Source organism: Prionailurus viverrinus, chromosome F2 (genome assembly GCF_022837055.1).
Source record: "Prionailurus viverrinus isolate Anna chromosome F2, UM_Priviv_1.0, whole genome shotgun sequence".
Classification (NCBI taxonomy): domain Eukaryota; kingdom Metazoa; phylum Chordata; class Mammalia; order Carnivora; family Felidae; genus Prionailurus; species Prionailurus viverrinus.
Window position 1 is genome coordinate 8192641 of NC_062578.1, and position 12978 is coordinate 8205618.

General features: G+C 38.4%; 1 protein-coding gene across 6 annotated transcripts in view; it reads left to right on the forward strand.

The window, feature by feature from the left end:
* The window catches only part of TGS1 (trimethylguanosine synthase 1), a 47811-nt gene that overhangs the window by 5444 nt on the left and 29389 nt on the right, over positions 1-12978 (forward strand). For all 6 annotated transcript variants that reach the window (XR_007148660.1, XR_007148663.1, XR_007148662.1 and 3 more), the window contains exons 2-7: positions 2072-2136; positions 4466-4626; positions 5185-6010; positions 8326-8443; positions 9917-10003; positions 12082-12256. Coding sequence is in view for 2 of the 6 variants with exons in the window: in XM_047842678.1 (XP_047698634.1) it covers positions 2072-2136; positions 4466-4626; positions 5185-6010; positions 8326-8443; positions 9917-10003; positions 12082-12256 (1432 nt within the window). In the remaining 4 variants the exon portion in view is untranslated. The remainder of the gene's footprint in view (positions 1-2071; positions 2137-4465; positions 4627-5184; positions 6011-8325; positions 8444-9916; positions 10004-12081; positions 12257-12978) is intronic.

Sequence of the window (12978 nt, forward strand, 5' to 3'; positions counted from 1 at the left end):
TCGTTAGGATGTTGTAGGAAAGTACTCCAGTGCTATACCAATACCCCGTTGTTGCCTGAATCTGCTACCTCTTGAAGATTGCCAAAGAGTCATTCTCTGCCTGTATTGTTCTACTTTTATCAGCTGGCATTCTGTATGGAGCACTTTCCCTTCTCTCCACATATTTGTTTACTCCTTTAGTTACATTAACGTGAACTCTGGATTGTTCGTTTATTGATAAGTTATATTTTATTACTGTCATTTATTTTGATGTTCATATTGTCTCAGCTTAGGTGGTGGGGGCCTCCTGAGGTGGCTTGTATATCATTTTGATGTGTCCCTGGCATTGTTAGACCTCCTCCTAACCTTCTGGCACAGAAGGTGACCCAAGCATAATCTTTTATAGTCCATGCTTCAACCTGGAACTGCCATTTCTGAAGGTACCTTGGTTCCTTTTAGCGGAGTGGAGTGTTCAGAAACCAAGACTTGGGTGCTCGTTGTGTTCCCTGCTCTTGGGTTTTCATTTCCCCTATGCTCTCTCAGCAGATAGAATTAGGCAGGGTGTATCTGCATTTTGCATACATACAGAAATACATGTAGGTGTGTAGGAATAGCTTGGCTATCGGTATCCTCAGTACATTTACTTATGTGCTCAGTGTAACCAATCTTGCAATCTTACTAGCCTTTTCCTCCATCTGACACCTAGTGCCCCGTATCCTCGGGTGCTGACAGGCACGCCGTTGATGCCCTCTGTGTAGCCGCTGCTCTCCCCCACCCCCAGAGCCCTCTCCATTGTCCAGTGTTCTTGGGGGGCCAGTGGGCATTGTGCCAGAGCACATTTGCACTGCATCCCCTGGCGTGTTTGCTGTCCTACTGTGAGTCATCACTTTATCTTTTATAAAGTATCAAAACATAAACAGGAGGATAGTGAAATATATCAAGTATACAAAAATTTTGTTTGGTTGAATTTATTGTGGTTACACTGGAAAAATAGTATCAGGTATTACTTGCAGATGGCTTTCTTCTGGCAGTTCTGATGGAGTTCGTTACAGCTCAGTTTAATGGTAGGAAGAAAATGGCACAATTTTCTCCTTTTTCAAAGTGTCCTGTCAAGTTTATTTGTGTTAAGTAATCTCTGATCTTAGCTGATAGAAAACAACTCTTGAAGTAGGTATGTAAAGAAAAGTTGAATCATTCACTGTTGTTAAAAATTGTTGAGACTAGGGTATTGGCTGGCTCAGCCGGGGGAGCATGCAACTCTTGATCTTGGGGTCATGAGTTTGAGCCCCACATTAGGCACCGAGCTTACTTAAATAATTATTCAATTAAAAATTGTTGAGACTGAATGTTTTGTTTTGATTTCTGTTTCAGTTTGATAAAATATCTAAATAAGAACTTCATTGTATGTTAGTCCCCAAAACAACCTTTGCTTGGACTGTGACTATCTTGTCTACTAAGCAATGATAACTTGGCTGATTTGCAAATGGAGTAGGGTCTACATGTGGATTTATGTGTGTGGAAGGTAAATCTTTCCACCTTTTTTTTACATGTTTATTTTTGAGAGACAGCGAGAGACCACGCATGAGCGGGGAAGGGCAGAGAGAGAGACACACAAGAATCCTAAACAGTCTCCAGGCTCTAAGCTATCAGCACAGAACCCGATGTGGGGATCAAACCCACGAACCATGAAATCAGGACCTGAGCCGAAGTTGGACTCTTAACAGACTGAGCCACCCAGCGCCCCTAAATCTTTCCACTTTTATGCTCACTTCTTACAGCAAGTTTAGAGAACACTTTCTTGTTTATGTATTATAAGATCAATTCTTCCCACAATGCCAGAACTACCCTTTAATTATACTAATTAGTAATTGTAATTATAAATGTTTCCTATGTGGCATATATTCCCTGTCTTAGATGTACTATCCTTGTAATAACCTCGTGAGATATGTGTTCTTTCCTCTGTATTACAGATGAGGAAGATATATTAGCAGATTGCTTTTCTGTTCCTTAACATTTTAAATCTATGCTGCCTTGAATTTTTCCCCCAGATTTATAATGTATTTCGTTTTTGACTGTTTAATTTGCTTTGCAGAGATCGAAAATTGTGCAATTTGGGATTAAAAGGCTACTATGTCAAAGGCAATGGTGACAATGCAGGTAATACAGAATAAAACCATATGGTCCCTTTTCACTCAAAGTAACTATAATACTGTATTGATTTTAAATATAATTTGTTATAATACCATATTGATTTGTTGCATAAAATATTATAAATGACAACCAGTAATTATAGTCCTTATTTTTTATTATGACATGGTTCTAGAATCCTTTTCAAAGCACTTCTTTTCTTTTCCTGCTAGCTCCTCTATGGACTTGAGGTAGCCTCTTTTGCTCTATGTAACGTTCCTTCCTGAGTTGTTGCCATTAGATAAGAGCAGCCTGAAATTTGCAGCTTTGAAAAGTAGAGAGCATATTTTTCCCCCCAGCAAAATTTTATTGTGTTGGAAGATAAACAGAGGCATATTAAAATTTTCAAGAGTTTATTCGAGTAGACACCTCTCCAAGGCAGGCAGTGCCGGCTCCCTGGATAGGAGCACCACTCCACAACAGGAGTTAGAGGAGGGGTTTTTATAGAGACGGTGTAGAAGCAAAGCAAGGAAATTACTTGATTGGCTATGGCTTAAGCAGTGGGCTCATTTGGGGAAGCATACTGGCTATTTGTGATTGGTTGTTCTTAAGTTTTATTTTCTTCGATTTGAGCGCTTGGATTCTGGCTTAGGTTTTTGGTTTGCTTCCATTGACAACAAAGGCCTTAGAGCCACCTCAGTCTAATGACCTCCTTGTTTATATACTTTACCAATCGTATAAATAAGGTATTCAGGATAAGTGCCAAGTGAACATCCATAGTCTTCTGACTGAAGTGAAGAGCCCATCATCTGGGTTCACGTTCCCAAATAACAAATAGAATTTGTTGTATAGTTTGAGCCTTATCTAGTTTCCAAAAACCATCTTGCTCTCTCTCAGACTTCCCTTTGAGACCGCGTTTGTTCTTTCCACACAGATCTTTTTTGTTTCTCTAGATACAGGCAAAACTAGCATGAGTTCTAGGCTAAAGCCAGCACAAGTAAAGAGTGTCGTGTTGCCCTTAAAAGTCCTTTAACTCTCACAATAATGGAACGAGTCAGTGTTTCTTCAGTTGATTGCTGGATAAAGTGTTTGGTTTGTGTTTCAATGTAATGTACAAGTAAGGTTTCTTCAGACCCCAAGCTCCTGCTAAACGTAAAATATACATACCATGGGGCACCTGGGTGGCTCATGATCTCATGGTTGTGAGAGTGAGCCCCGTGTCGTCGTGGAGCCTGCTAGGGATTCTCTCCTCTCCCTCTACTCCTCTCACTTGCTTGTGTGTGCATGCTCTCTCTCTCTCTCTCTCTCTTTTTCATCAATCAATCAATCAATCAATGAATAAAACACATACTATGAAAGGAACATAAAACTTAGCACATTTGTTTTTCCTATTTGCTCTCTCTTGGACTTTCATAAGTTCATTGAGTGGAATGGTAAGTGGAATCCCCCTTATTACTTAGGCAGAGATGTTTTTTTCCCTCTTTGTTTTAGTAGGATTTGTACACAAAGATTTCTTTATAGTCTCCATTTTTGCTTTGTAAGACTCACCATTCTGTTGCCTACAGTCATTTAGCTGGAGTGCAGCTCACCCCTAATTGAGTATGCTAATGTGTAAAGTGACATTTATCTCACATTTCAAATGGCTAATGGGGCATTTGAATGGCATTTTTCCTGTTAATGGTGTGATACACTTTTTTTTATCTAACCATATTAGTATAAAGCAAAACTTACTTTGTTACAATACAACAGGTTTTTTTGTAAGACCTAGAATCAGGAGTTTGAAAGAATCTTCCAGCTCAGTAGATTTCACTTTCAATAGCAGAACCCTTTCATTCAATCATCTCTCCCAGAGTCACAGAATATAAATCCCAGTTGTGATTAAAGTACCCTCAAAAAAATAAATAAATAAATAAAAATAATAATAAAGTACCCTCGAGGCGACTAAAGACATGCCTTTCCCCTCTCTTATTACTAGCTCCTAAAGTAACTCCACAAATCATCATTTTAACTTCACTGATCTAGTTGAGTAATACTGCCTATGGCGAAAATGTGTTTTCCCTGTGATTACTCTACCTTGTCCCCCCTCGTATCCTCAGTACTCTGCACGGTGCAGAGGGCTCTGTGCCCAGCACAGAGGAGGCACTCAGTACGTGTAACTTGGATGGGCAGCTGGTAGCAGGCACAGCCAGACTAGAAGTTGTCCTTGATTCTCAGTTGGCCGCTTTTTACTAGTCTTTTAAACTCCTTAAAAATCGTAACACTTGCATGATTCTGGATCTCAGGTTCCTCTTTAAAATGAGGATGATAAGACTTACATCTACATTCTCTCTGAAATGAAGCTAACAAATGCTGTCTGTAGGAGACCAAGCAACAGAAGAGGAGGAAAGTGGCACGGCAGAGTCACGTGACAGCAAAGGCTTAGGCCTAGATGAAAGTGAACTTGATTCTGAGGCTGAACTCATGAGAAGTATGGGACTACCACTCCAGTTTGGTGGTGTATCTGCACATAAGACTTTTGAGGTAAGTAGGGGCGCCCGGGTGCCTCAGTCGGTTAAGCGTCTGACTCTTGATTTCAGCTCAGGTCATGATATTGTAGTTTGTGAGTTCGAGCCCTACATCAGACTCTGTGGTAGTGGTGTGGAGCCTGCTTGGGATCTTCTGTGTCTCTTTCTCTGCCCCTCTCCCACTTGTGTTTTAAATAAGTAAATATTTTTTTAAAAAAAGAATTTTTACAAAAGTATAAGTTACTTTTATTTGTTTCTTCATTTTCTTCATGAAATACCACGTGGAATTATTTTATCCCAAATCCAACACATTCATACATTAGAGCACCCCACTTCTTTTTAAACGTACATATTTATAAATTAACCAAAACTGCAAGTTTTGATATATGTCTGTGTTTGATTTTTTCCTCCTCCTGTAAACATAGAGAGTAAAATTAATCTGTGTGTGTAACTAAAGCCCAGGATGAGGGTTTGAGGATCTATTATTTAATTTAATGGTAAAAGAGACTTGGATTCTATTTTCTCTTATACTTTATGAGGTGCATTTGATATTCAAGTTATTTATCTTACGTAGGTGTCTATGAATACTAGAAATAAAGTTAAAGTCAAAAAGAAAAAGAAAAAACAGCAAAAGAAGTACTTGCATGAAATTATGAGAGAGTCTTGGAGACAAGAATATGAGGAAGATGACATTTTGGCTTCCGATGATCCGTCTTCAGTTGAACGGTATGAGAACACCAAAACATGTGAACTTCAAACCAAAAAGGACATTGAAACTGAAAATCTTCCTGTTGAAAATACATTATGCCCAAAGCTAGAAATTACAGAGAAGTGGGAAAAGTATTGGAATGAATATGGCGGAGGACTCTTATGGCAAAGCTGGCAAGAGAAACATCCAGGTCAGACACTGTGTTCTGAACCTTGGAACATTCCTGATACAAAGGAGGAATGGGAACAACATTATAGTCAACTCTATTGGTATTATTTGGAACAGTTTCAGTATTGGGAAGCGCAGGGTTGGACTTTTGATGCCCCAGAAACCTGTGATACAGATACTGGTGGGCCTAAAATAGAGGTTGACGACGAGAAAGATGAAAATTGCATAAAAGCGGACTTAACGTCTTTTCCATCTTCATCTATAACCATTGATAGTGAAAGCTCTAGTTCAAGTGATAAAGAGCATAATGAAATACTTGATGGAGTTAGTAACTTAAGTCTGAATTCAGAGGAAGTGGAAAAGAGCCAGTTAGATTCTTCAGTAAGTTATGATGGATGTCAGTTGCTAAGTGAAGTCGGCAGCAGCAGAGAATGCCCTGCTTCTGGCCAAAGTGAACCATGTCACGGAGGAACCAAGGACAGCAACGTGTCTGGGAACAGAAGCGCAAACCAACCAGCTCAGGGTAAGACTGGCCAAGATGTATCCTACTGAACAGGAAAATGAACCTACTGAGCAAAATAACACTAATCCTTTATGCAAGAGTTACACAATGCCAACTGCATTTTATAGTATAAAATGATTTACTCCATATATCCAAGTTGTTTATTTCCCTTTCATATAAATCAGAAAAATATTTGCAAAGTGTTCTCAAAAGTATCATTTTTTCCACTTGTACCTTGGTGGCCAATTAAAACTTGAAACTCCCTTGGGGCGCCTGGGTGGCCTCAGTCGGTTAAGCGTCCGACTTCAGGTCATGATCTTACAGTCTGTGAGTTTGAGCCCCACATAGGGCTCTGTGCTGACAGCTCAGAGCCTGGAGCCTGTCTCGGATACTGTGTCTCCCTCTCTGTCTCCCTCTCCCTCCCCCACTTGTGCTCTGTCTCTCTTGCTCTCAAAAATAAATAAAACATAGAAACGAAACAAACAAAAAACACCTTGGAGCTCCCTTGAGAAATTTAGAATAGACATGGAACTTCCAAGTTTCTGTGAAGCAAATGTATTTATAGGAGGCATATTAGAGAATGGTTCAGAGTACACAATGGATATCAGGCAAATCTTACTTTAAGTTATATCTGGAAATTTATTTTGGAACCAATGAAGTCTTGCTCTGTAGGGAATCTCAACAGGGCATGATATTAATTTCTATCTAGAAGAGTTGACCTCGGGATCCTCGTTAAATATCCAGGATAAGGAACTTCGTTGACTCCAGCCTAAGTGATTGAAAACATAACAAAACAAAACCTGTCATGCAAATTGATGTCTAAAGAACTAAAGAAAGGATGAAAGAAAGCCAGTGAGAGGTATGTTAAGAAGTCAGAGGTGGTTATTAAGAATGCTCTTGCTAGGGAAAAGGATTCTAAGGAATCCTAAGGAAACCAGGAAAATCAGAGAGGAGGAAATTTTTATAAGTTTGGCATCCTTGATGTTTGGTGCTAGACAAGTCTGGTTTATAATAGAGGACTTTCTTCTCGGCCTCATTCTTATATGAAGCAAAAGGTTTTGGCCTTTTATTTAACAATTGGGTTTGCTTTGTTCCTTGGATTGCGGATTGTCATCTAGCTGAGAGTTCCCTTTAGAGAGAGTTCCTAAAGGACCCTGCCTACTTTTTGATTTCTTTTTTCTCTGTGCTCTCCCAATGGAGCTTACCTCAGTATTATCATTCTTTTCTATTTTGGTGTTATTTTCATCCTTTTTTTAATGTGATTACTTTATGTTAGTCTTTGCTCTCTGCTCTCTCGATTACTTTCTGTGCTGATTTTGACCATAAAACTAGAAATCTGTATATTGGCCAATGTATTGGCCCCTGTCTTACTACTTCATGTTACTTCTTTGACCATCCTCCCTTGTCTTCCTGTTTGTTCCCTTTGTCAAACATAGTAAACCTCATAGTCTCTGCCTTCTGTGGTCTATTTCCTAGTTTACATGCATAGATTGGCCATTTTTGTTACCTTTTCCCTTAATTATGTGTGTAATTGGCCATTTCTTTAATTAGTCCCGGGGTGAGTGCCATCAGGATCAATCTGAGAATTTGAGGTTTTAATTTGTTTTGGATCCTCCCTTGAGATCACAACACAAGGTATATGTTGCATGTTTTCTATGTAAGCGTATATGTTTTCTATTGTTTGTGGTTGCGTATTCTCCTGAAATAGTCTGTGCCTACACAATCAAAGTATCCCATTGCCTACACTACAGACAACTCTCCATTTCTAGTTCCCCCTACTCACTTTGTGCCAGTCTGAAGAAATACAGAACAAAGACAGGTGCCTCAGTCAGAGCTGCCACAAGTTTAAAAGCATTCTTTTTAAATGATGGTGCTTACCTTTCTGTTACTTGCATTGTCAATTTAAGGGCTATATTAGAGACCAATGTATTTGCTTCTTAATAAGGAGAAATCATTTTTCTGAAAACACTGTATTCAGAGTCATGTAAGTTAAAATTCGGTCAAATGTGATAGCTGTTAGTGTGTGTGATTAGAGAGCTTTCATAAAAGTAACTGGATTAATTTATGTAGATTTGGACAGCTATGAGGAAAAAGTTTTCGTTTGCTTTCTAAGTAGTTAGATCATGGAAACTTTAATAGATAGACATAGCTACAATTTTACGCTCAGACTCTGCATGTGGATACACAAAATAGGTCAATTCGATCTGGCGCTGTGCCTGACATGCGCATACAGTTCATTGCAAGAAAGGCAGTAAAGTATTTGATCGCCTTTGCAAAAGGCAGAGGAATTGTCAAACCAAGGAGAGAACTCCACTGCAATATCTCTGCCTCTTTAGATTCACAGGACTCTTCCGAAGCAAACGCAATCCGAGAAAGACCACACTCCAACAGTATTGATGGAGACGAGAGTGAAGAAGATCCACCTGAACATAAGCCAAGCAAACTCAAGAGGAGGCAAGTAACACATTACCTCCCTCTCCACAGTGGGGTAGCAGAAGCACTTGTGTCCATGAGGGGGTGGCTATAAAGCATTTGTTATATTACAGTACTTACTGTTAGTCCTGGAGAAAAGGAGAAAAGATGAGACGTACTAGCCTTGGAACACGGTCAAATCCCAGCAGTCAAATCCCACAGTTTCTTGTCTATAAAATGGAACCAATGCTTTTTTTAATGAGATCGTTAGGAAGACTAGAACTAGCATGTAATATATCCGATGGGAGTGTCAGTAGGTGACAGCTTTTAATAATGTATCCGTAGATATGGTTTCTCTCAAGGACGGTCTGATTTTTTCTTCAAAAATCTAAGTATATGTTATCACAGAATTTTATGCTCAAAGACCTCAAGTATCTAATGCTCTTAATCTGTACATGGGAATATTAAGACAAAATGAGTTAAGTGCTTTTGCCCAGAGTTACATAGCAAAACAATGGCAGTTCCAAGGCTGATGCCCAGACCAACTCTTCTGGAGGCAGTGCTCTTCCAGTATACTATTGATATGTAAAATTAAAGTGACAAGTAACACAGGTTGGATACAGTCAAATGCTAATTCTGTAAGATACAAGGAAAGGACGGATGTTACAGAACTTAGATGTTAGCTAAAAACATTTTATTTCTGTGACAGGATGTGAAGTGTTCCACATATGACTTTTATGTTAACATACAGCTTCTAGAAAAAATAATATGCAAACTTTGGGGGCCCAGTAACCTAGTACTTTCATAAAAGCATGCCTCCATTGTGTTCCTTCTACATGGTTCGCAGTGCTTGTTAATTCCTCCCTAAGTGCCCGGAAGCAGAGACTCTGTGTGTTCTTACATTTCTGGGACGTAGTAGGTCCACCATAAATGTTCAGTGAGCTTAATTTAATTTGTAAGAATTACTTCTCCCCATTTTCTCTTAGTACTGTCATGTATGTCATAGGGGTCACTGGGAGGTATCCCCATTAGATCAGTGATCATGGGTTACTTGATAACACACTTGAATCACAACCTTATTCTTCATATATTTTTTAAAGTTTTTGGTTGGATTGATACTTCTCAAATGTTTCCTTCTTTGTTTTTGAGGAAAACTTCTAAAGGTAACATTCTAGGAGCTTAGTTGAAGGCTGTAGTTTTTACAGGTGTTTTTCCAAAGGCAGATGGAGAGATCTGTATTCGTGCCATGTTCAAGAGTAGAGAGAGTTACTTGACAAAGTTTAGGATCTGAGTGCTTTTTGCTGTGTTCCAAATACTGCTGGGTACTTTATCTTATTTGGAAAATCTGATTAAAGTACTCTTTCCTGTCTTCGTGGATTTGTGAGCTGGAGCTGTGGTTGACTGTTGTGATTAGAAAGTGTGTGTAGATTAATTCTGTGTACCTTTTGATATTTTCATTAACTAGTGGCCTCTAGATATAATGGTTTATCACTGTTTTACCTTTTGTTTGTTTAGCCACGAGCTGGACGTCGATGAAAACCCAGATTCAGACTTTGATGACAATGGTTCCCTTCTGGGATTCAAGCATGGCTCAGGACAGAAGTAATTATGTATAAATACTGTTGTTTTCCCAAAATTGTAACACTTCAGCTGTCTTAAAGTTCTCTGATAGCTAATGATAGTTATAGATTTGATAGCATTTGAGATAGTATAGTTAAAACACTAACCTCTCTTGTGGAGAGATCACCACACATTTGCTATATTCACATACATCGTTTACTCAGTTGCACTTCATACAATCCAATATCGTTATTACAGTTTCATAGATAAAGCAGTGACTTGGTTGGGATCATATCATTTCCTAGGGAGAGGATACAGGGCAAGGTTTTGAGACTTCTAAGCAACCCTGACTTATCAGTGCTCACACAATTATCTAATCCTTGTGTGTTTAATTGATTACCCTGCATGGACTTTTGGGTTCTTCCTAAGATTTAGGCGTGTTCCTTTGAGGTTCTTCCCACGTTATTGTGTGTACCAATAGTTCATTCCTTCATACTGCTGAGTAGTATTCCGTTGTATGGATGTACCACAGTTTCTTTAACCATTCATCTATTAAAGGACATTTGGACTATGTATGGTATTTGGCTATTACAAATAAACTGCTATGAACATTTATATACAGAAGGTGTAAGTTTTCTCTGGTATTAAATGCCCAGGCATTAAATATAAGAAAAGTGAAGGGCTTATTGCATATACCATGAAGACCAAACTGAGTATTTAAGGCACATTAAAGACCTACCATTTATGTCAACATGCACCAGTGATTTAAACCAAGATTAAGGTCTTTGATGTTTCTAAGGGTTGAGACTTACTTTGTTAGTTGTGCAGTTTTAGCTGATACCTACATATTGTGAAGTCAGCAAGGAAAGGACACAGATCTCAAAGTTGACTTATAAATTGAATCCAAATCGGTTAAGGATTACATGCTCATAATACTATAAATATTTTTTTAATTATCAATTATCTCTCCCTTACGGTACTTGAAGGCAGTTGCCGTTGGTATAATTATTTAAGGCTAAAGATCACAAAGATGAGTAATATAAAGTGTCTTCTTGATAGTGCCATGTTTAAATTCCTGACAGAATTTATTTCTACCCACATGTAATTTTATTGAGAAATTACTTGAGTGGCTCTTGCTAGGATACATCCCTGGAGATTTATTCTGTGACCTGGGATTTAACTTTTCTTCTGTTTAGGATTCCCAGTTCTACTTAGAAGAAAAGGATAAGGGGGACCTGAGTGGCTCAATTGGTTAAGTGTCCAACTGTTGATTTCCCGACTCTTGAGATCGGGTCACGATCTCATGGTCATGAGATCGCGTTGGGCTTCACGCTGGGCATGGAGCTTGCTTAAGATTCTCTCTCTTGCTCTGCCCCTCTTCTGCTTGTGTGCTCCCACTCTTTAAAAAGAAGAAGAAGAAGAAAAGGATAAAATGGACTTTTTTATAAAGTTTATAATATGGCTAGAAGATAACACCTGATATTTAACACTAAACTGTTCAGGAGTTTGTAATCGCTAAATTGTATATTACACTTTAAGTTTCTTATAGTCTGGGGGAGAAGTACTTAAATAAGGCTTGATATAGTCATAGAAGTCTTTGTAGCAGATCTTGATCTTTTAAGACTAGAAAAATTCAGATGGTTAGATCAGCAGATATTTTCTAGTTATTTTGTTAATATGGGTTTGCTTCTTGGGTAAGCTCAGATTAATTTAGGTTAAGAAGTCAGTGACCACTTTTAAAATAATTGAAGTCCAGGTATGTATGTATGAAAGAGCTTTGGTATCATCTCACCATGAGAAAAGATTATATTTCCCTGGTGTGCAACGGGGTTACATGTTTCTGCGATTTCTTTATTACATTTTACTATGTAATACCTGCTTTCTGCTATATATAAGGTATGTTGATACTCCCAACTGATGTTTCAGATTTACTTAAAATTACCATACAACTCCTATGCATTTGAACTTAATTTCATAATTTTTATAATTTAGAAAAGAAATTAAAATGGTGGCTGCTAATCGAAAAATAGTGAAAATTGTCCGTTTTATTCTCTTTTCATATAAGAAAACAAATTCACAGAACTTAAGGTTTGAGTCATCTTCCTTTGGTTTGGTCACAGATACGGTGGAATTTCAAATTTCAGTCATCGGCGGGTCAGATACTTGCAGAAGAATGTGAAGTATAAGTCAAAGTTCCTGGACATGAGAAGACAAATAAATATGAAAAACAAACACATCTTCTTTACTGAAGAGTCAGATAAAACATTTGTCAAGAAAAGCAAAGCTTTGACTAAGGTCTGTATAAATTTTGTTCTATATTTACAGATAGAATCTCATTTTGTGAGCTTGACTCAAATGGTATTCAAATGGAAATCCTGCTTCTAGCAGATATAAAGGTGCCTAAAATAATTCTCTTCCCCTTGCTTCCTAAAAGCATATAGCATGTGAACTAAATTTGAAAAAGAGTAAGTTGGTAGTAATGTTATGTTTTGAAAGCTATAAAGTATCTGGGAAGATAGATAAAATTGCCTTGTATATGTAGTAACAGTGAGACTTTCTCATCTGCTTCAGGCTAAGTAGGATCCTGGAAGTCAATTTCTAGTACAGCTTTTATTGTAAGTCTTAGTTACGAGATCATCCAGAGGCGATCAATTAAACATTGCACTATGGGGCGCCTGGGTGGCTCAGTTGGTTAAGCGTCCGACTTCTGCTCAGGTCATGATCTTGTGGTTTGTGAGTTCGAGCCCCACATTGGGCTCTGGGCTGACAGCTCGGAGCCTGGAGCCTGCTTCGGATTCTGTGTCTCCCTCTCTCTCTCTGCTCCTCCTCCACTTGTGCTGTCTCTCCCTCTATCAAAAATAAATAAAAAATGTTAAAAAAAAAAAATTAAACATTGCACTAACCAGTTCATCCTAATGGTCTCATGCGAATTTAGTGATTTACACTGTTAACTGGAGTGTTCACTAGAATATTCGTGTCCCCTCTCTTGGACTCTGCTATACCTGCTGTGCCAGCAC